Source organism: Chiroxiphia lanceolata, chromosome 15 (genome assembly GCF_009829145.1).
Source record: "Chiroxiphia lanceolata isolate bChiLan1 chromosome 15, bChiLan1.pri, whole genome shotgun sequence".
In the NCBI taxonomy this organism is placed as follows: domain Eukaryota; kingdom Metazoa; phylum Chordata; class Aves; order Passeriformes; family Pipridae; genus Chiroxiphia; species Chiroxiphia lanceolata.
In genome coordinates, this window is record NC_045651.1 from 18,161,480 (window position 1) to 18,185,490 (window position 24,011).

General features: G+C 44.2%; 1 protein-coding gene across 1 annotated transcript in view; it reads left to right on the top strand.

Annotated features, from left to right (window-relative positions):
* LOC116794609 (solute carrier family 22 member 5-like) overlaps positions 1-23,125 on the top strand; it is a 26,581-nt gene extending 3,456 nt beyond the window's left edge. The window contains 11 exon segments of the mRNA XM_032703382.1: positions 5,159-5,262; positions 7,740-7,894; positions 9,242-9,413; positions 10,339-10,465; positions 13,483-13,583; positions 16,186-16,360; positions 16,362-16,401; positions 17,969-18,085; positions 18,088-18,150; positions 18,608-18,743; positions 19,300-23,125. Of these exon segments, the coding sequence (XP_032559273.1) occupies positions 5,159-5,262; positions 7,740-7,894; positions 9,242-9,413; positions 10,339-10,465; positions 13,483-13,583; positions 16,186-16,360; positions 16,362-16,401; positions 17,969-18,085; positions 18,088-18,150; positions 18,608-18,743; positions 19,300-19,387 (1,278 nt within the window). The 3' untranslated portion in view covers positions 19,388-23,125.
* The last annotated feature ends 886 nt before the right edge of the window (positions 23,126-24,011 follow it).

Below are 24,011 nucleotides of genomic sequence, written 5' to 3' on the forward strand. Positions count from 1 at the left end.
TCTCTATTGGAAGGCCAGAGGGATGTATTGTTTTGCTTTACCAAAATAAAAACACAGGCCTATGCTAGACATTGTAATTTACAGAGTCACAGAATCACAGAATGGTTTGGGTTGGGAGGGACCTTAAGGATGACCTGATTCCAGCCCCCGTGCCATGGCTGGGACACGCTCACGAGCCCAGGCTGTTGCAGGAGCAGAGCCAGCAGCTGAAGTGCAAATCATGTCATCGAGGTCCAGCTCTCACCCAACTCTTCATTAACATCAGTCATCTCCATTGTTTCTCACCTTGTAAAATAGGTGCTTTCTCTTCATAGTTGTAGGTTAAGATCTCACTGTTTTTCTGGCTGAAGTTCATATTGATAACTTCTCATCCCCTGGAGTTGATAAAGCTGTGGTGATTGGCAGGTACAAAATCTTAGTGCTACTAGTCTTGTCAGAAGAAGGGAAAAAAGTCTAGTTTTCATTTAATAAGTAAATGTGAAAGTCTCACAGATCTTTTAAGGTATTTCTAAAATGCTGTGGTTTTCAAGGTGTGATTTAAGAAGCACATCATGCAGGAATGTTCAGAATTGTACTAAGTACAGATGTTTCTGACCTTGCAACATAAAATAAGATTAGTATTGTTAAAGAATGATAGGCCTGTGGTTGATGATGTTAAATGGAAACAGTGCTCTTTCAGTGGTACCATGGACAATTAGTGACAGGGTAACGTTCCCTTCGTGTCATCTTTACTTGTAGATTTGAACTCAGCTCGGGTTTCTCAGTTGTTGATGTCACTGCCCCCGTTTCCTTTTTCTCCAGCCATCTAAAAAACGTGTTGTATGGGGAACAGTTCAGTTTCTGCACTGGAATTATAAATATTTGGCAATTTCCTTCCTGTTCTATGCAAGTTTATCTCTGTAAAAATTTAAAACAACTACAGGGGGGAAAATTAAGCAGAATGTGTATTTTGTAGATACAGACTTCTGTTTACTTCAGATAATAAGCTTTCATGTAACATCTAGAGCTTCTAAGTATTGGGAATATACAAATGTTTTTTGAGAGGAAAGGGTGTTAATAACACTCATAGCTCTCAAGTAAGCAGAGAATATTTATATGGATACAAACAAGACCAGACTCCGAATCAAAGGTTGTTAAGTATTTGGTTGTGAGACTGAGATTTTTTTGAAGAACCTGCTTCTACTTGCTGAGAGAAGCAAGTGGAAGGAGAGAGTACAGGATATTGGCTTAGCTTCAAAAATTCTTGCTAACATGTTGATTTTTAAAAAGAAAATATTAATACACGGGACTACCCACTTAATTCTTCAGTCATGTGTGTTACTCTCAGCAGGACAGGAAAACAGTTTAAAAACATAAAGGAGTGGGAAGGTATGATATCTTATAGCTATAAAAATTTTTTTTCTTATAAGGCTTTTCCTTTTAGGACAGGAGTGTAATCAAGTGAGGCTCTTGAAGCTTTTGTACTTGCCATAGCCCAGCTTTGTTTAGGGTTCTTATAGTGGCATTAGGAAAGTTGAATGTTCCTGTGATGGAGCAGTTCTCTATACTGAGAAACATGCTTTTTTCAAGTAAGGTTCTTCTTTATCTTTCCAAGCATATTTGGTAGTGGTGTGTGTTTGGTATATACTGTAATGCAACAACTTTTGATGTTTTGGAGAGCTACCCTATAACTAGACTTGCAATTTGCATATTACAGTGCATTAAAAATATTGGGTAAAATTTATGCTTAAATAGCATAGGCAGTTTTATGCTTAGGTAGGATAGGCATCTTGATATCAGCAGTTAAGATTTGATTATTTCCTGTTTAGCCATCTCTTATGGGATGGTATCTTTGCAGTGAGAGTGCAGCAGGATATGGGATCTGCACCGAGGTCTCGATGAGAGGCACAGTGGGATTTACTGTCAGTAATTCATGAAGTGCCAGCTCTCCTGTCGAAGTACAAAAATCACAAAACATCAGCCCAAAATAGCTCCATTCTGAGGAAGAAGAGAATTTTAAACCGCAACAGAGGATGTCCCAGAGCTGTGACAAAGCCGAGTGGGGATGCTCAGTGCTGCTGGGTGCCCATGCAGAGCAGCTCGATGCTTTGCCAGGGCAGCAGCTGCTCTTTGCAAATGGAATGTTTTCCTCCTTTTTGGAGCCCAGACACCTTGCTGAGGTTAACCTTAGCTTCTTCCCTGGGGCAAAGGCTGTTACAGCTGGCAGGCCAGTTCAAAGGATACTGAGAAGTGAAAAGAGCACGTGACTTTAGAGCACTGGGTCACAGTGTGCTGTGTCCAAACAGCACTGCCAGCAGCAGGGATTAATCAGGAACCACTCCAGGGATGCTCCCTCTGTGCCACGCTGGCCTCCACCAGTGATGCTTCAGTGACTTCCTCTTGGACAATGGGCACCCGAGGGAAGGATATGGTTGCAGAATGGTTCTGGCAGGCTGATGCTGTCATCACTGGCAAGCAATGTAGTAGACCTTGTTGGTGAGTCATTAAAAATGTTGAAGACTTCATCATTTATTTACGGGGCAAAGGGTAACAGACCTTAAAATCCCTTTGCCTTAATTGTCATGGAGTGTAATACTTGGATTGCACAACTAAGGTAGGTCTCCTTTGGAAATTTGATGTTGAAGTTAACTCTTGTGCCTGGTTTAAGTGATCTTCAGCATAACAGCTCCTCACACTGTCACAGAGAGGACAGAAAAACAAGCTGGTAATCATTGCCACATTTGAATGCCCAGTGTGTTTGCACCTGCCAGTGCAAGAAGCTTTTGGCAGAACTGTGCTAAACATTTTGATACCATGACCTTTCCCAGGAAAGGTCTCTTACCTCAGTAGTCTGAAGAAAGTGTTGTTACAGGGCACAAACAAACATGTAAGTGACTGGAAATCCAAGTGTTGTGCAAGCCTTGTGCCAAAGTGCAGGGGGTAGGACAGATGAAAGGAGAGGGTGAACTCACAGGCACAGGCTGAGCAGCTGGAAAGGAATGACTTCCTTAGTAGTGATAGACTGATAACCAAGGCAGTTAGATTTTGGTTCTGTTACTGAGCATGTCTGACTCCAGTAGTTGATACAAAGATGGCTTTTGTGTGAGTAGGCGAGGCTTTATAAATGCAGGTTGTATCTGTGATATTTTTTTCCTGGTGTTATCATATGAAGGCATATGATAATCACTGAAACCTTTGGCCGGTATAAATTTGATAACCGTCATTTGCTGCATGTTTTCAAGTTGCCAGGTATATTTTGCTGAAGCTTCCTGGCTGGCTTAGCCTCTGTGGTCATCACAGAATGGCTCAAACTTTCTTTAATCTATAATGAAGCACAGCTTTTGTTGAATAATACAGATTAATTATAAACGTTGATTACAGTTCTTGATCCACGTGATATTGATAACCATGGTAAGTTCAGTTCCTTAACATGAGTAGGATACATTTGTTCTCACATAAGAAAGCCACAGTTCTGGAAGGCTCCTCTGTAATGATGCCTGGTTGGTGGGATCAGGCATTGTGGGATGTGCTGGCACTGTGTTGAATGCTGGGACCTGAGCTTCAGGTGCTGTGAGGCTGGAAGGGGTTGGGGAGCAAGGGAGGAATAATATCGAGGGTGGTTAGGAAGCCTGATAGGAGAGATTTTTTTTTTCAGACATGAAACCACAAAGTAGATTTATCAATGGAGAGGTTAGGAGATACTTGAATGCAGTTACAAATTGGAAAAGGTGCATTTTGACCTTAAAATAACAATGATGAGATGAATTAGTGTAAGGGCTGGCAGCTAAAGTTCTGCAAATGCCCATGAGAGTGCAGCCTGTGTGAATGGCCATAATTCATCTCTAGAACAGTTTTCTCTCTGAAAACTGGATGCTGTTCCATGACATAAGTGATGGCTCAGCTGTGTTTTGGTGTGGGGATCTGGGAGTGGAAGGCCATTGCTTGTGTTGTTCATCCTGTGCATAGTTTTTACTGATCCTCCAGCCTTAAAACACAGACTAGGATATAGTTGTAGTGTGACTGTTGACAGGCTGAGGGCTGTGAGGTTCCTGGAGTCAGAGGTTCCGTGCTGAGGACACGGGGCTGGCAGGGAGTGAAACCCCCCCATTCCCATTGCAGGACCAGGGATGGGCTGGATGGGGGAGCTGGGACACGGAGCAGCTGCATTTCTTATGGAGCAAATCAAAGCACTGATGGGACTTCCAGTACAATTGAAAGAAACTATGCTTAATTATTTGTAATTGGGGGACAAGAAGGATTAATTTTTGGGGTCAGGGCAAATATTTTCATTTCAGCCTTTTTACTGCAGATTAAAACCTAAAAGTTTCCATCCCTAAAATATCAGATGAGGGGTGGGGCAGGACTGGGAGAGCTCTGGGAACTCCTCCAGTCACAGCATAGCTGTGAAGGAGGAGTTGAGGCATCCCTACTGGGTTTTGTCCTTTCTTCTAATATTTATACATTTTCCCCCCAGATAACCAAAATAAAACTAAGACTCTTTTAATAATACTCTTAGTGTAGATAGAAAAATAACATGAGTGCTGTTTCAAAACATCAGACTGAAATGGGTATGAGATTGGAAACCATTGCAGTCTTCATTCAATAAATATTTTCTTTTGTTCCTCTTGTTTGTTTTTTTTCTGAAATCTTGGTTTGTTTGGTGTATGTTTCAATTTGTATTCAGAATTCTAATTGAGGTTAGTTAGGTTACCAGTGAAGAGTGAACAGTCTCCTGTCTCTCAAAACCACATTAAAATGTAATAGAGGCTTTTTCTTTCTATATTCTTGTTTCTGTAGTTCAGTTTCTCTTAAATTAGGAATGTGAGTTTTTAATGGAACATTGCTATATGCAGGGAATTACAGTTAGATGGGATATTGGGAAGGAATTTTTCCCTGGGAGGGTGGGGAGGCCCTGGCACAGGTTGCCCAAGAAGCTGTGGCTGCCCCATCCCTGGAATTGTTCAAGGCCAGGTTGGACAGGGCTTGGAGCAACCTGGGCTAGTGGAAGGTGTCCCTGCCTGTGGCAGGGGGTGGGATGGGATGAATTTTAAGGTCCCTTCCCACCCAAGCCATTCTGTGATTGTGTTCTCACTCCTCCCAAAACCAGCTCAGCTGAGACATTTAGGAGGGAGGGGAAATCCTGTTTATTAAAAGACTTTCATATTCTCTCTCCCTGCAGTGGAATCTCGTGTGTGACAACGACTGGAAGGGACCCCTGAGCACCTCCCTGTTTTTCGTGGGTGTCCTGCTGGGATCATTCATATCAGGACAAGTCTCAGACAAGTAAAGTATATACACCAGAGCTGCTGGCTCTTTGTTTGAGTCTGGTTTGTAGGCACTCCTTGTATGTCAAGTTTCCTATAAGTGTCTTTCTGCAACTCCTAACATGTCTCTGTTCTGTGACTGTCTAACCTGAGTCTACACCAAGTGTGTAAAGAAATGTCCTGAACTAGAACAAAATGTTACAAAGATTATTACTGGGTGTTACCTTTATCTGTTTGTTTTTGCAATGAAATCACTCCGGAGCAAACTGGTTTTATGCCAGAAAACAGGTGTAGGAGATAAGTTTTATCTGGAAAAATCAGATCAGTGACATTCTCTCCTATTTACTTTGGACTGTGTTTGGAGGGATACCTGAGGCTTGTTTTCCTTTGTTTTTTTAAGTCAAATTTAAAACTTTTGTTTTATAAACACACGTAGCTTCTCTTCCTCCTCATCAAATACATCATCTAAGTCCAGTGATCTGCATTTGTGGAAGCTGCAAAGCATGAACGTTGTTCAGCTGCACTCCAGAGAAGCAAGGCTTTCTTGTTTATTAGTACAAACATTAAAAAAAGGAAGACAACATTAATTTTTGTGGTGTTGACACGTGTTTGGTTTTTGGGTTTTTTTTTGTAAAGCTTGGTTTTTCTTATTCTCTCCCTGGGATTTGCTGTGCAATGCACCATGTGCTGTCTTCCTGATTCCCACAGAACAATATGTGGTCCTTTAATTTGCTGATACTTGTGGAGTTTTTGCTTCATTGAAACATAATCTTTATGCCACAAATCTTGTAGCATCATTTAAGGCCTTTGCATAGTTTCCTGCCCACCAGATTTGATCAGTCTCGAGCTCAGAGGCAGGGATCCTTGAAAATCAGCCAGCCCTCCTGGACTTCTCTCCAGAGCTATATGCCATGGGATTTTTCCAAGCAAATCCATGGTCAGGCCAGCGTTTGCTCTCCCTGTGCTCCTGCCTTCTGCCTTGTTCCTCCCCTCGGGATCCTGCCCTTCCCCATGGCACAGCACAGCCGTGGTGCTGCCAGCCTTCACATCCCCAGACAGTTCTGCCCTGTTTGCAAGCCTGAGGTCCAGCAGTGTCTCCCTTTGCCAGCTCCTCAGCCACGTGTTGGGACACTGGCATTGATGAGCTCCAGAAACCTCCTGGGCCTTGTCCTTCTGTCTGCGCTGGAGTGGTTGAAGGCCCCCTGATGGCCAGTGCCTCTGGACACAAGGAGGTTTGCTGTGATGCTCTGCAGAGGACACCCACAGCCCTGCCCTGTTGGCTTCCCTGCCAATCCCAACCCATAAGCTCCAGGCAGAGCTCTGTGCCTTCCAGCTGCTCTCCCATGTGAGGGGCAATTTCCCCCCTTCACTGTGGGGAAGTCTCCCACCACTCCATCCTGGCACTGCCTCCAGGCTCAGGAGCTTCATTCCCAAGAGCTCCTTATCTGCTGCACGGATGCCGAGTGTGTCCCACGGTGACTGCCTGGCAGGGGAATCAGGAGCTGTTCTCCTGGTGACCCAGCAGCTTCCCACCCTCACACTCCCAGGGGTCTCCTTCTGCAGCTCCTTCCCGTGGTGGCACAGATCCTCATGGATGCAGGAGAGGAGGCCATGGGCAGGAACCTCGTGGCAAGGGCTGCTCCTCTCCAGGAGGAGGACGCTCCAGGGAGATGTGGGCAGTGTTCTGCTGCCCCCATCTGCTGCACACAGTCCTGCAGCCAGCCTGAGGCATGGAGAGGGACAGAATACTTTGAGGAGTCTGTTCTTGGTGTGTTGTAACCTCCCTGAGCTCGTGGCACCAGCTGCAGAGCTCCAGGCTGCGTGGGGTTGTGTGACCCTGCCCTCAGCATGTCCTGCCCAGTGCTGCGGGGCTGCCTGGGCCGGGACATCAGCAGCGACTCTTGATAGGATGAGTTTGGTTGAATTTCTTTTATCTTTGGGGTTTTTTTGGTTTTTTTTGTTTTTTTTTCTTAATACTTCATTGATAGACCTTCCAGAGTCCCTCAGTTTGGTTCATGTTTAAACCAAGTGGAATGGAGATTGCAGCATGGGATCACTGACAGCTAATAGCATTTTGCAAACCTGAGTTTACCTCTCTTCCAGGAACTTTCCATCATTTTTTTTTTTTTTTTAACATGCTGATCTGTGTCATGGACTGTGTGCTCCTTGGAGCTTGGATACTCTTGCATTTTAAATAATTTGCTCCTGATGATTTGTCTCCGTGCCCATCCTATCAGTAAGAAAGGAATAGTGTAGTTAAAGACAACTTAACTAGCAGCCCTTGGAATATCACTTTCTCTTGGCCAGTGATTTTTTTTTTTAATGTATTTAGAATAGCTGTACCTGTGTCACATTTCCTGAACCTCTGATTTTTGCATAAGTTTTGTATCTCCCTAACTATGCTTATAAGTAAACTTACTTTTCTGTTTCTGAAGATTTCATTCGTGATGTTGTGTAATCATCTCTTCTTTCTTTTTTTTAATCTGTCCATGGAAGGTTTGGCAGGAAGAATGTGCTGTTTGCAACTCTGGCAATGCAGACTGGCTTCAGCTTCATACAGGTCTTCTCTACCAGCTGGGAGATGTTTTCAGTGTTGTTTTTGCTGGTTGGCATGGGACAGATATCTAACTACGTGGCAGCATTTGTTCTTGGTATGAAAGTCCTGCTGGGCACAGTATGTGTTCTTTCATCTTGTGCTTTTCCTGCTCCTTTTCAGTACTGGCTTAGGGTTGATTTGTTTTGCCAGGCAACACTGTTAAGAGTGTGGCCTCACCATGCCTGGATAATTTGTCGTCTCCTTGAAAGTTTCCAGTTGATAGAAGTGGAATTTGAATTAATTCTATGGTTTACCATTCTAAAAGAGTCAAAACCCCAGAAACTGATTATTTGAAACAAAGTCTATCTTCGAGTTGGAGAGATAAGACATGTGAGATGTGATTTTTTGGAGGTTGGAACTAGATGATCTTTAAGGTCTCTTTCAACCCACACCATTCTATGGGATTCAATGATTTTTCAGGGATTTCTTTTGTCAGTTTTGGGGCCTAAATACCTATTTGATTAAAAAATTTGCTAAAGAACAAAAGTAAATTTTTATAAAGTCTCCTTTAAACAGCCTATAGTAAAAATATAAATGTCATCATGATACTTATTTCACATACTCTCAAGTTGACTGAGACTATATTTGGTGATGGGAATTACCTTATGAATTACCTTATGAATGTGAGATTTAAAAAAAAAGTTAATGTTACTTACAGTGACCTCACTGTCCAAAGTACCAAATGGTGGCAAGAAATTCCTTTTGGGCCAAGGAAGGCAAGTTCAGGGGTGAAAGCAGTGCTTGGCTAACCTCACTGCACACAGCCTGCTGCAGCTGCTGGAATCTTCTTTGATTTCCATGGAAACAAGGAAGATTAGCTTTCTTTCTACGTCTCTTGATTTGCAGGTCCCAAAACATTTCAGAGGGGGTCATCAACCCCTGTTTGTGCATTTAATCCCCCTGCCAGTAGCCTGGCCTTTGTTAGTGATCAACATGAATTCCATGTGTGCTCCAAAAGACTGTGAGGTTTTTTTGGCTGTCTTTTAGAAGGTGATACTGGTTGGGAACTTCTGAATTATTCATTAAAGAAGCTGGTCACTCTCCATAAGCTGTGGAGGATGCTGTGGTGATCAAGCTATGGTTTACTGTTGAGAGTGTTTTGTGGGTGGTTTCAGTTCCTCAAGTAAAATGTGAGATTCTAAAAAGATAAAATTATAGAAATATGAGCTACAGAAATACAATGTGGCCCAGTTCTCTTTGTTTTATACGCAGAATTACCTCAGTTGATGCAGGATCACTGCATGAAGCAGCTCTGGGGTGCCTTAAACCTGGATGGCAGAGGGCTGTGCACTGCCCCTCTGCAGTGCAGTGCATTCCCAAGCCCATTGCTAGGGTACTTTTGTTGGGTTATTTGGTTGCTATCAAGTTAAAATGCTATTCTTCCCTCTGCTGTGTTGAACAGGCACAGAAATTCTTGGCAAATCAATCCGTGTGTTGTTCTGCACCCTGGGGGTGTGCATATTTTATGCATTTGGCTACATGTTGCTGCCACTCTTCGCTTACTTCATCCGGGACTGGCGGATGCTGCTGCTGGCGCTCACCCTGCCCGGGCTGCTCTGCATCCCTCTCTGGTGGTGAGTATCCCTAACTCACAACACTTCAGTCTCTCTAAGGCCCTGCCTGCAGATTTTTAGGATCCAGACTCCGAGCCAGTGAAATTCAGGAATGGGTAGGTGAAGAATGGATGTTGTGTCCTTTCCCCTCACAGTCGTTTTGCTGTCAGTCCGTGGCTTTGTGTGTGATCTGGCTGATGCCCAAAAACCTGCTCTTCATTTTCTGTAGGCTTTTATAAAATTAAGTGCAAAAAAACCAAAAAAAAGTCAATAAAACTCATCCTATGCACCAACTGAAATCCGTGGGCTGTGGTCTGAACTGAGGGCAGAAGCAGAAACCACTGTCAGGGAAACTGGACATTGGTAGGGTGACAGATGTGACAAACTGCACAACAGGACTTGCACATCTGTGACACTTCATATTTTCTTCCCTAGTTGATAAAATACTGCTTTTGGGTGGCATGTGAAGCTGCAATAGCCCACAGGGGGGTGGTGTTCCTTCACTTCCACTCGCGGTTGTGTTTGTGATCCCATCCAGGGAATGACTGGTGAATTCTGCTCTGACTTGCCTTTCTGTGACAGGATTTGCAGTTACTAAGTTTATATGTGTTATTCTCTAAGGATACATTTTTAATGTACAGCGTGCTGCTTGTGTGTTCCCGTTTCTGAATTTCTTTAATTGAACTGTTTTCCCATACTTTGAATGTTTGAATTGCTCTTTTTTCTGAATCATTGCTAATTCCTTCAGCACTTCTGAAATCCATAAAGCCATGCTAGTCTGCTCTTGTTCAGTAGTCTAGTCTGCTCCTGTAAATCTGATTTCTGTTGTCACTGCACTAATTCCTGCAAGATGTGGCATGTTTTGAGATCAACAATGTGTGTGTTGGTGCCTGCAGCAATGCTTTGTGTGGAACTGCAGCCTTGTTGTTCTGAACCTTCTCTGCAGGGTCATTCCAGAGTCTCCACGGTGGTTGATCTCCCAGGGAAGGTTTCAGGAGGCAGAAGACATCCTCAGAAAAGCTGCAAAAACTAATGGCATTACAGCCCCAGATGTCATACTTGACCCTAGTGAGGTAAGATTCATTTAGCAGTCCAGGTGTTTGCTGGACTCTGTGTAAAGGGATTAATTTCCAGGAAGGTGAATGGAGTTGTTCCTGCACTGTATTATGTGCTTCTCAGATGGGTGAAAGATCATCCTGTTCTGCTGAAAAGCAGAATACCCTTTCCCTTCTTCATTAAGATTTGCAAGGCCTTTGCTGTCCCATTCACATGGGGATGCCAGCATGCTTTCCAATGCAAGCATCTTTTGATCCAGTTTACAGCCACCTTTTTCCTTTTAACTCTATTTTGGGGAGGAAGATAATAATTTTAATAAATTTGAGGTACCTGTTGTTTAGTTGATCTAAATACTTGTGCCAAACAGACTCTATGCTTATTCAGTCAATAATATAATTCTATAGAAGTCTAGCACAGGACTAATCCTGACCTTCTTATGGTAGTTTTTTTCCTGGATTTTCATTAGAACGCATCCTTTTCCTTTTTTTTCTTCTTCCTACTCATGTTGTAGCCATGAAAACTCATCCATTGCCAGCACTGCAGCAGGAGAACAGAAAATAAGCTCTGGCTCCAGCATCTGCCTAAGGTCACTGTTCCTGGAATCCTCTGTGTCTCGGTCTTAGAAAGAAGCAGTGCTCTGTTTGCTGTGTCTGAATGGGGCTGGACTGTGAAGCAGCAGAAGGCAGGGGCAAGAGTAGGGATGTTGTCTTAGGAAACACTGGACAAGGGGAAATGCTGACATTGCAGCAGCGTGGGCTGGAGTATGTGGTGCTTATTTACAGATAAATCATTGCACATCAGCTTTCAGAAACATATTAACATTCTGACAATCAAAGGGAAATGAGCTCAATGAACAGGTGTTGTTTAAATGCAGAACTCCTGTCCATCTCTTTACTTTTTTAGGGAAAAGTAATGCTGTGGCCAAAAGATCTGTGCAAAACTTCATCAGTGGTGTGTTTATGCTGTTCTTGTGTCTGCCTTCTGCAGGGCTGGAAAGCAGGAGGCTCACAGCCCTCAAGAGTTTGGGAAGCATGTTTATGCTGCAGAGAGGTTCTCAGAATTTTGGCTGGCCCTTTGCCCTTGTGCATTTATAATGTGAGTTTGGGATGGAGGAGCAGCCCAGGCTCATGTTTGGAGTGTCCCTCAAACCTCTGCAGCTGGAGTGCAGAATTCAGACTCCAGAGGTTTGAAACCATTGAGGTCCAGCAGGTGACTGGTCACAAACCAGCTGCAGAGCAGAAATAGGGCCTGGTTGGTTGAATTATCCCCTGTGAGGGGGATACAAGTGTTTGGATGATAGGTTTAATTTCAAACCACCATTTTGCCTTCCCTGCCCCTCTCATTGCTTCTTGTTCTAGTCTGTCCTGGTAAGGATTGTGTTGTCTGTTTATCCAGCTCCTAAAAGGCAGAGTCCCTTTTCCTCATCAACTGACTCCAAATTTTACTGTTCTTGGTTTTGTTTTGTGGTTTGCTTGAGGTTTGTCTCTCTCTTTTTTTTTTTTTTTTTTTTTGGGGTGTTCTTGTTTCTTGGCAACAAATAGTGGCAAGATGGGAGAGTGCTTAGGAAAGATCATGTGATTTATGAGAAAGGGCTGTGAGTGACTGCAGTTTGTGTGATGTAAGTTTGGTTTCGGGCAGAGTGAAAGCTATCATAGGTAAAGAACTGTTTGCCTTTTGTAGAAAATGGGATTTATGAAAGCAAATACACTGAAATTTGCCATGTACCAGACTGCTACTTCATCCTCCAGATCTTCAGAACCATCACTTAGAGAGAATTTTCACCTGGCTGCAGGGGTCACACAAACTCCATGTTGCTTTATCAGAGTTGATGGAATTTGTCCTGTTAAATCCCCTTTTCCATATTCTGAAAAATCTCTTCCTTGGTCCCCCTTCTTAGGGATCTAAATTAAAGTCCTAGTTAAGAAAAAATTAATTCTTCCCTTTTTTACGGTTTTACCAAGCACAAAAATTGTTCTCGTGCTTCATGGATGAATATCCTTGCATTGTTTACATAGAAGTGGTTTTATGTTGAGGAACTGGAAAGTTTAATGGGGAAAGGAGAAGTTTGTTGTCTTTTTGTTTATGTTCTTAGAAGATGACCTCAAAACCAGACTGGATAATGATGGGCACTCTTCAGCTCGTCAGCCAGTTTGTCTCAGTTTTAATAGTGCTGTTAGGTCCAATATGAGGAGTCATTAACTATCTCTGTCCTGCCGTGGTTTAATCTCGTTATTTGTTGTAACATCTGCAGTAGACATAGAGGACAGTTTATCACTTTATTTGCAGGTCTTTGAAGACCATTCTGTGCCCTTGGTCTTCTGGCCCTTAGGCTAAACACACCCTCTCCTTTTTTTTCCAAATGTCTCACCATCCCCACTGCTCTCTTCTTGTCTGAGTGCAGTTCCTTTGCCTGATTCTCAAGGTGCAGTGCTCAAAACTGGACATAAGAACCATGTCAGTAGTGACATATGAATCATGAATTAATGCTTTATAATTCAAGTAACAAAAAGCAGTTGCTTTGTGAAGCCCAAGGCAGAGAAAATGATTGCTATGCAATCCCAGAATCCCAGAATATGCTGAGCCGGAAGGGACCCACAAGGATCATCCAGTCCAACCCTCAGCCCTGCACAGGAACATCCCCAAGAGTCACCCCCTGTGCCCCAGAGGATCATCCAAACCCTCCTGCAGCTCTGGCAGCCTTGGGGCTGTGCCCACTGCCCTGGGGAGCCTGGGCAGTGCCCAAACAGCCTCTGGGGGAAGAACCTTTTGCTGAGATCCAACCTGAGCCTGCCCTGACACAGCTTCAATCCTGTTACTGGTCATGAGAGTGAAGAGTTTCAGTCCAAATTTTAAATGACATTGAATTAAGGAGGAGTGGCTCTTCCAGTTTATATGTGTTTTGTTAAAAGTGAGGCATCTATTTCAGCATATCAGAATACTGAGGTATAAGTTGGGGAGGGACTTATTTTCATAATAATTAGTTTTGCAGGAAGTTAAAGTTCCCATGTTTTGTTTGTTGTTTGCTTTTTTACAGCTGCAAGATGTGAATTCCCAGAAGCAACAGACATACACCATTTTGGATCTAATGAGAACCCGAAATATTTTAACTATCACTATTATGTCAGTGCTTATTTGGTAAGCAAGTGTGATTCAGGAGTATGTAACTTTAAACTCTAAGGGATTGTGAAGAGATAGGGACAAAACTAGCTCAAAAATCAACGACTTGCTGGCTGAAAGAACAAAGTTGTGGTTACATGGGTTCTTCACCTCAGTGACAGTGTAGAAACACATCTGGATTGTTGTTCCTTTCTGAAGTAGTCAGGCATATCCTGAACTGAGTGAGAATTGGATCAGCTGGCAGTGACGTGTGGGAATCCTGCCTGGTCCTGGGCCTCGGGGAATGCTCTTCTCACTGTAACAGTGTCTTCGAGAAGAATGACTCATGCCCTGCCCCCCCTCAGAGAACTTCTGCCCAGAGGTCTGAACATGGTGCTTTCCATCTCTTTTGTATTGGTTCTTAAAGGGATAAAGCTGCCTCTGAAATTCTAATCTGAGATTTCCCTGGACTTTCCTGCTGTCTACTCTGTCTACCTGCCACCTTCAGCTTGGTTTTTACTGGCTGAAGCCATACTTCATGCTCAGTGGCATTAAATGGTGGTTATTTTCCTTTACTAGATATCTTGAAAGACAGAAAACAGAGAGAGAACCTAGAGGCTGCCAGAGGCTGTACAAGTGAGGTTTAATTACTGCATGTACCCAGTGACATAACCAAGAAGGTCCCTTGAGTGCTTTGGAGCCAACTTAAGTCTATTTGCTGCTTTTTTGAAGAACATTCCTGTGCTTTAATGAGGCAGAACCTTGGAGTTCAGTCCACTGACCTGCCAGCAAATACAAGTTGATGTGGCATTTTGGGTCAAAGGATGACTTGGCTAATATTTAAGCCAGATTCTCTGGCCCATCACCAAGCACAATGTCACAAACACACCAAGAAAGGAACTTGTGCAAAAAAACAGCTCAAGGAGAAAAATAATGTTGGTTCTTTGCAGAAATGTCAATACAGTGTCTATATAATGTCCTGCCTCCAAGTCCAGTTGCTGACTCTCACCTTTAATTGAAAGTGAGACTGCCCTACTCCTAATCTGCTTGGAGCAGAGCAGTAGCCCCTGGGCACAGCCAGTTTTGCCTGTGTGGTTGTAGAAATCAAATGTTTGAACAGCATTTCTGGTAGGATGAAGCAGCTGAGAGGAGCAGTGACATGGCAGTGTGTATGTAATCCATTCTACTGGATTCAGTAACACAGGCTGAAGGGCTTTTTGCCACATCATAAATGAAGTTTTATGATAGGCAGGAAGTCAAACACGTGCAGCTGACTTGCACAGTCTTACCTCCTCTCACAGACAAGTATTCACTTGGTACGAGCAATTTTTTTCACTATTCTAGCTTGTGTGTGAGTTACCTAACTTACTTTTAATTCTTCCCCAAAATATAAGCATCTTGTGCTGGCTTACAGCACAACTCATGATATACCAAGAGTATATTCTGCATTATGAATTGATAGTGCTTACAAAAAAGGTCTGTAAAAGAGGTTGGTTACAGACAGCACTATGTCACCTTTACGTAGTGCTGAGTGTTTTGTTAATTTTGAGTAACAGGCCTTTAAACTATGCCCTTTGCAGGGCTTGCACCAGGGAGGAGGAGGTTTGGCTCCTTGGCACCCTGGGCACTAAAGTTTTCCTACAGACTGTATTACTGTGTCAAGGTTTGCCAGTGCGATAAACTAAGGCAAACTGCCACCAAAAAGGAATTCCAGCATCAAGTTTATTGTGTATAAAAATAATTCCAAGGAGAGTAGGGTGGGTGTGTTGCACAGTGGTGAGAAAACACTGCAGAACTACTGAGAAGAATGGCTTTGGGGCAGGGCACCACAGCAGTGGGGTCACTCCCAGCTCTGTGACCTCATACCTTCCCAGGCACACTAAGAGACTTTATTTAAGCAATTGGATCATGAAGGCTCTTCCCTATGCAGTGAGGAGGAGGAGGAAGAGCACATCTTTTGTCCCTGACCCACTGTGCAGTGCAGTGCAGTGGTTTTGCTCTGGGTGCTGAAGATGCTGAAGGAGGTGAAGTACCAAGTGCTCTGTACCTCACCTTTGCCCCTGCACATCCCCATCCAGTGCCTGTTCCTTGTTTACCATGTTACACTTGTTGGTGAAGCTTAACCTTCTCTTCCCAACATCTCCAAGACACAACAGGGTTGTCTTCAAGGCCAGTTGTGTTTCCCCAATCCCGTGGAAGCCAGCTCTCGCTGGCAGAGGCACAGTTCAGATGTCAGTGTTCCAGCCACCAAGGTCTGTCCTGCTGCACTGACAAGCCCAGGCACCCAGCCATGCCAGCATGATTGGATGCTGCCCAGCCAGCTTGGGCATGGCAGAAAAATCTCAGAATGCTGGGTCTGCCAGGATGCCACACTCCTCCTCTCTGATTTTATACACAAAGCATGGATGGTAATGACCCAGAAACAATGCTCTGCCACAAAAATATATTTAGATATATTGTTTAGCTGTCTCTCTCTTGTTTCGGTTCTCTTGGTTTTTTTTTTTCTCTTCTCCCTTGGTTTTGGGGGGGAGGTAGCTCTTGTGGTGAGTTTGGAGACTTGGCAGGGAGCCAGCTTCAACCACCTCCCTTGGCCACCTCAGGGACAAGTGAGATCAGTCTGATCCCGTACTCTTCCTTCCAGGATGATCATCTCCGTTGGCTATTTCGGGCTGTCTCTGGACACGCCCAACCTGCACGGGGACGTGTATGTGAACTGCTTCCTCTCGGCCGTGATCGAGGTGCCGGCCTACACCATCTCCTGGCTGCTGCTGCGCAACCTGCCCCGCCGCTACTCCATGGCCGCCGCGCTGTTCCTGGGGGGGCTGCGTCCTGCTCTTCATCCAGCTCGTGCCCACACGTACGGAGCCGTTAGTTCATCTCACGTGGATGGCAGGGGATGTGCAGGTACTGGGCACATAGAGTCATGGAATCATAGAATCACAGAATCACAGAAATCAGCTGGGTTGGAATGGACCTCCGAGATCATCCAGTCCAACCCTTGATCCAACCCCGCTGTGGTTCCCAGCCCATGGCACTGATGCCACATCCAGTCTCATCTTAAAACCTCCAGGGATGGAGAATCCCCACTTCCCTGGGCAGCCCATTCCAATGGCTGAGCACCCTCTCTGGAAAGAAATTCTTCCTAATATCCAACCTAAACCTCCCCTGGCACAGCTGAAGACCGAGCCCTCTTGTCTTGCTGACGGTTGCCTGGGAAAAGAGACCAATCCCCCCCTTGGCTCCCCCCTCCTGTCAGGGAGTTGTAGAGGAGGGAGGAGGTCTCCCCTGAGCCTCCTCTTCTCCAGGCTGAACATGTGGAGGAACAGTCTCCTGAGGGGACTCAGTACAGATATTCATGTCCCATCTTTGCCCCTCTTCCTTGGTCCTCAGTGCTGCTGCACGAGGAGCTCCCACAACATGTCATTCAGATACAGTTTTCAAGGTGGGTCATTGGCTTTGTGGTCTGTTGGGATTAGTATGGTAGGCCAGTTTTGCCTTTAAAGTACATCCCTGGCAGGGATGTCCTGGTAAGGTCCAGGTGTAAAACCAAGACTAGACCAACCAGGGTTTAGTCAGAGAGATTACCAAGAGGCTGCAGAACTCACTTCCCAAACTGCTGCCCATGAATTTAAGGCTTGTTTAAAGAGTTACATTCAATGGAGTCATTGTGGAAGCATTTTGATAAGCAGAGATGCTTGTACTGAATTAGTGTTGACAGCTTAAATAATGTGTGGCAACTGGAAAGGAGGGCCAGGTAACATTTATTAGATCTCAAACCATATGTATCTTTAGATTAAAGGAGTTATGGAGTCAATATAAGGGGAGTGTTGTTGCCTAGGACTTGTTTACAAATCAAAGAGTATACAAAAGAGAATGTGCAACAACTGCCTTGCTTATTTATGTGTCCTGCATTCTCTTTTTTCCCTCCTGTCCTGTGAGTCAATTGGACAACACTGATATAATCTGTTTTGATTTTCATAATCTAAATGTACCAGTTAAAGTCAACTCAGCTTCCTATAATAAAGTATTGACTTGTAGCTAAGAATATAATGAGAAACCAGAGCAGGAAACCAAAAATAACTTGTTTCAAATGGGTTTTTTTGTTCATTTTATAAGAAGGGATAATGGCATTGTTTGCAATAGCAGAGATCTGGCCCTTGAAATCTGAAAGGCCTCAACAGTTCTTGCTCTGTCCTCCTTATTTTTCACTTGGCAGGAAGCCCTGTGCTCAAAAGATGAAAATGTTGATTCCTAGTAATTCACAGAAGAAAAAATTAAAAAAGAATATTGCTTATGTTTGTGGACATGTACAGGGAAAAATGATCCTGGAGTTAATTAGGCAGGAGTTACACAACCATGAAGGAATGAAGGGATACCATGAACTGCCAGAACTTTATTAAGTCCTTACTCGTGTGTGATTTCAGATCTCCGTGCTCTGTCTATTTTTCTGGTGATGGCGGGGAAGTTTGGCATCACATCAGCCTTTTCCATGGTCTAGTGTTACACGGCTGAGCTCTACCCCACAGTGGTGAGGAACATGGGGTTGGAGCGAGCTCCATGGCCTCCAGGCTGGGCAGCATCCTCTCCCCGTACTTCGTTTACCTCGGTGAGTGACCTGCTCTGCTCAGGAGAGGCTATGGAGACTCACAGTGCTGTTGCCTCAGGAGGGACAGGCTCCTGCAGCTCCTGCTTCCCACTCCCTTGAGTTCCTCAGATCACATTTATAACACATACACTTTGGATGTCAGGCTGTGGTTGGGGGTTGCTTGGGCTGGCTTTTACTGAAAGCATAAATCTTGGATGGCTTAAAGCCCTGTACCTTGGTACAGACATTCCCTACAGAACCACAGGATGGTTTTGGGTTGGAAGGGACCTTGAAGGATCATCTTGTTCCACCTCCTGCCATGGGCAGGGACACCTTCCACTAGCCCAGGTTGCTCCAAGCACCGTCCAACCTGGCCTTGGACACTTCCAGGGGTGGGGCAGCCACAGCTTTTTGGGCAATTATCAGAGACTTAGAGCTGATGCTGCCCTTTCCCTTCCTCCTTTGTTGTGCCTGCCAGGTGCCTACGATCGATTCCTGCCTTACATCCTGATGGGGAGCCTGACTGTGCTGTCAGGAATTCTGACACTGTTTCTGCCTGAAAGCTATGGGATGCCTCTTCCTGACACCATTGACCAAATGCTGTTGGTGAAAGGGTAAGGATCACCTTCTGAGCTTGGCACTCCTCTGCTCTGAGAGTGCCCTTGCCTGGCTGTGGCAGAGGGAGGGGCTGGTTTTGGCAGCACAGGCAGTGCTCTGTTGAAGATAGGAGAGCTTGCCTGGAATCCTGATCCTCTTCCCAAGTGTGTGTTTGTATGTGCATTCTCAGCCCTAAATTTATCATTTTTCTCTGATAGCTTTTAAAAGTACCTCTGAGGAATGCACTTTAAAAGTGTGTTTGCTTTATCAAGGTTTAGGGACACATTGTGGGTTATAATCCTTTTAGGTTCTGAAAGTCTTATAAGCTGGGGAAGAGGTGAACTCTTCCAATTTAATTCAGCTGACCTAAAAAGGCATTGTGTGTTTGGCCTTTCACCACAGCTCTGGTTGAAGATGAGACATGAACACAGATGGAGTGTAAGAAAGGGACCTGCAGGATATTAAAATTAGGAAGCTGTAATGTCAAAACAGAAATCAGATTTTTTTTTCCCCCAATTCACTTGTCTATCTTTAAAGTTATTTTCTCTTTTCTTTCTTTTTCCCACCCCCCAGATTAGAATACAGGCCTGCCTCTGGTAGCACAAGGGACTCCAAGGAGGAAGAAGAGAATCCAGAGATCCTTAAAAGCACAGCCTTTTGATGGACTCCTGTGTGCTTCCTGGTGGACTGAAAGTTAAATGGACTTTCCTTCTAAAATTCATTCTAGAAAGGGCTAGTGGCAACACTTTGTTTCCTGCAATTTTATCCTTATTTATTAATTTAAGCACTGTGTCCTGTACGTTCTCTTTTGTATTAACAGAAATACTGCTCAGCCTTCAAGGAGATTGTTGAGCCACAGTTGTGCTCATCAGCAGTGCCATGGAGCAGCATCTGGTCAGTCCTGTGTAACTTTATGTGTATGGTTCAGCTGAGAGAGACTTGAAAATGAGTTCAAGGGCTGGCAGGGTACCTGGGTTCCTCAGTGAACCTCCCCCAGAGCTAATGCACATCAAGAAGTAAAAATTGCCAGAAAAAGCTGCTCATTGCTTTTGATTCCTTGACTTCTGTCTCTGGACAGGAAACTTATTTATTATGGTGAAGGTTATGAGAACGTGCCTCTCTGTGATCTTACTCAAGTGACTTTGTATGTGCTGAATTTGTTACCAAATTCAGAAAGATGCAAAGAAAGATTTCGAGAGTTAATTCTAACTTGATATGTTTTAACTCAGCACAGACTGAAAGGATTGTCTTGCACAAACTATTTAGCACTGAAGTTTTGCTCACAAAATTCACTTGATTCCAATGCTGGATTTCAACTGTACCTTCTCGGTGAAGTTGTTTACATCTGACCTTGGATGTGGCCTGTTTCCAGGCTGGATTTATTCTAAATAATGCAAAAAGTTTCACCTGTGTGTAGAGGGAGTGGTGTTAGTTTTTGTGGTGAAAGTTTTACATGTAAATTGTTTTAATGTTCTCTGTGCAATTTGAATGATGGAAACTATTCTCCTGTCTTTGTTCTGTGCTTTTCCCACTGGTGCATGTACACACACACAGTTAATATATTTAGTCATAAATTTTTGTGTTAATTATGCCACTGCATTGACCTCATGGTGGAATGTACTGAGAGCAAAATTCAGAATATATTTCTGACCGCTGGTTCTCGATCCTCAGTATCAACTGTATGATTGCTGTGAGGTCTGTTGTTGCACTTAACTTGTGTAATCAGTGAATTGCTTAAAAATTGTTTAAAAAAACCCCAACAAACCCACAAATCTTGTTGAAAATCTGCCAAGAAGTTGTGGCAGCGCCCTTGGCATTACCTGTGTTTCTCTAAATAACACAATATACAGGTACACACAGTCTCATTTGTGCTGTGCTGGTTGTAGTGTGGCAGATGTGAGTGGTGAAAGGTTTCTGTCTTGTGGCACTTGTATTTTGTTCTGTCTTAATAAACAGCCTAAACCTTTGTAGCCAAAGCTGTCGGGGGCCTTACTGTCCTGCAGCAGCTGTTGGGGAAGTTCTGCATTTTCCTGTGGTATTTAAATATGTAGGTGACATTGGCTCATTCCAGTCTTTGATTAACCAATATCCCAAATCCTGTCCTTGGTGGGAGTGGTGTGCGCCTTGGACTGCTTATCACAGGAACAAGAAAGTAGAAAACACTGTCTAGACTATAGTGGTTTGGTTTGGTTAAATTCTCCCTGCCAGTATCTTGAGCTCCAGGATTTGCTCCACTTCTCCTGCATTTTTTCACCTCTTTGTTTAGCATTTTGATTTCTGGATGCAGCAGGAAGCTGGCCAATATCACTGGGTCAGAGAATCACGTGGAGGAAAATAATTTTGTTGTACGTGAACTTTTCCAAGGAAAGAAACGGAAAGGTTGGGGCAGGTTCAGTGTCACTCCTGTTTAGTAGGGCAGCCCTGGGCAGGAGGTTAAAAATGCAGTGTGTGATTTGAGGCTAGTGCCAAAATTGAGAATCTGGATTTTACAAGCCTCACTGCCCATCACAGAACAGCCTTGACATGGGCAAATACATATTAAGAGAGTGCATGTAACAGCCAGTTCCCCTTCCCAAAAACATGACCTGTTCTGGCAGGCTTACACTTTTTTTTGAAATACTCATTGCAGACACAAAAGAGTATGTTGTCAAACTCAGTACAGATATTTTTCTTTGTAAACCTTGTCTAGGAACTGTAATGCTGAGAAGGGACTTCTTTTGTATGTGTTGTAGAGTGGTCTGGTGACCACAGGAATCTGAGGCAAAACACATTTAGCTGCAACTTCCTTGTAATGAATTTGCCAAAGTAAACACCCGTGTCCCATAAGGCTCTTCCTGTAAACAGTTTCACAAAATATCCTGTAATGTCAGACATGTGCCTGCCTGATACACGTTTTAGTCTGGAAATTCCAGTGTCCGGTTAACATCTGATTTAGCTGTAATTTCTTACCCACTGTTCTATCCAAGTATGTGCCTTCAAAGAGAGACTTTTTTCCTTGAATATTTAAATATTCTGATGTTTACTAAAGTTCTTTGTGGGGGTTTCTGTTGTTATTGTTAGTTTGGTTTGTTTTTCTAACTCCAGACAAATTGGGGAATTTCCTATTAGTCATGACTAATAGTACAGAACTCAATGGCAATTGCTTTGTGTCAAAAAAAGAGGGTCTTTTTCTTGCTTATGTTTTTAAAAACATGAAGTCTGAGTCAGAAATGTAGAACATATTTAAAATAGCAGACTGGGTTATTATGTGTTCACTGTTTCATCCTACTCTTATCAAGTTTATGTCTAAAACAAGGATCTTGTTCTAATGGGTAGCTGGAATTCAGATAACAGGGATCTCCAAAAGAAATTGAGGGAATATTTTAATATAGGTGGATGATCTGATCCCTGCAAACAAGATGTAGATGAAGGAACCTGATCCAGTCATGGGTAAATCTTAGAGCTTGGCCAGTGCTGGCAGCAGGTAAGGTTTGCAGCACAGCCTGGCTGTGGATAAACCTGCAGGGTAAGGGCAAAGGGACAGGATTTACCTTTGCAGGAGGAGTTGTGATAAACCTGTGAGCTCGTTGTGCTGTGGGGGAAGATGCACCAGGCTTTGAGATTCAGACTGGCCTTACCCAGGCAGTGCTGCCTGGCTGTGCCTGTGAGCTGCTCCCAGCAGCAGTGCAGGTCACTCCAGGTTATCCACTCCCTGCTGCCAGAGAACAATGCACACTGCAGTATCTTCACCAAGGGAAGATATGCCCCCGAGCTGGGAATGAGGATCCTCTCCTTTCCAGCTCTCAGGATGACTTCTGTCATCATCTTGGGCACATCAGATAATCCCATGACTTTGGTTCCCTTGCTTGCAGGTGGCAATGCCGTTAACCTCAAAAGGTACCACAGCTCCTTGTGATGCTTGTGCTCCACAGTCAGTATTATTAGAATCTCTGACTCTTCTGACAGTGAATGTAATGCTCCCACGAGCATCACTTAGTATTTCAGCTTCCAGAATCAGGCAACTTTGGCTGACTTCTGACACTATTTCTGTGAAGATGTGTGAACTCCTCCCCCCTTTCCAAGTGACCATCTGGGGAGGAGGAGGGGCTGCATTGCCCAGGGAGTTGGACTGCAATACCTATTTCAGTATTTGTAGAATAGAACCTTAGTCCTGGCAGTTGTAAATTATTTTCTTGAAGCATAGAATCAGCCCACACACCATAAAGCCTTACTTAGAGATGCTTTTGGGAGAACTTTAAACCAGTAATGAACACAGCCTTGTATATAGAAAGGTATATAAATTTCTTCCAAGAATGTAAATATTCCTAGCTGTAACTACATTAATTCTTACCCTAGTTTTTTATAGAGAAATGCTTGTTATTTGTAAAATTCAGAATAAAATCGTATCTGGAATTATCTTAAAAATGAAGCATTCTTTTTTTTTTTTCCACATCTTCATGTTTAGAAATATATCCCAGAATCTACTGAAGGGCTGTTGGTGTGATGTTTCATTGTTTAACAGCCAGTCTGAGATCTCTTGGACTGTTGGTGTACTGTATCTTTGTGTAAGGAGTCACTGTGTACATCCAAATAGCAACAGTCCTGCAGCCCAGAGCCTGGCCAGAGCTGCCAGCAGCACTTGTGCAATCCAGATGTGCTGCTGGGATTCCAGGCTGAGCCTTCCTTTTCCTGTTCCCATCCCTCACAAAAAATCCCCAACAAAAACCAAGCCCTTTTTAAGCAGGTTGAGGGAAGGGATTCTGCCCCTCTGCTCTTGTGAGACCCAACCTGCAGAGCCACCTCCAGCCCTGGGGTCCAACATCAGGACGCGGAGCTGCTGGAGCAAACCCAGAGGAGGCCACGGAGATGCTGCCAGGGCTGGAGCCCCTCTGCTCTGGAGCCAGGCTGGGAGAGCTGGGGGGGTTCAACTGGAGAAGAGAAGGCTCCAGGGAGAGCTGAGAGCCCCTTCCAGGGCCTAAAGGGGCTCCAGGAGAGCTGGAGAGGGACTGGGGACAAGGGATGGAGGGACAGGACGTAGGGAATGGCTTCCCACTGCCAGAAGGCAGGGTTAGATTAGAGACTGAGAAGAAATTCTTGGCTGTGGAGGGTTGTGAGGCCCTGGCACAGGTTGCCCAGAGAAGCTGTGGCTGCCCCTGGATCCCTGGAAGTGTCCAAGGCCAGGTTGGATGGGGCTTGGAGTAACCTGGGATAGTGGAAGGTGTCCCTGCAGGGGTTGGAACGAGATGATCTTCAAGGTGTCTTCCAACCCAAACCAGTCTGTGGTTTCAGGTAAATCCCCCTGATGC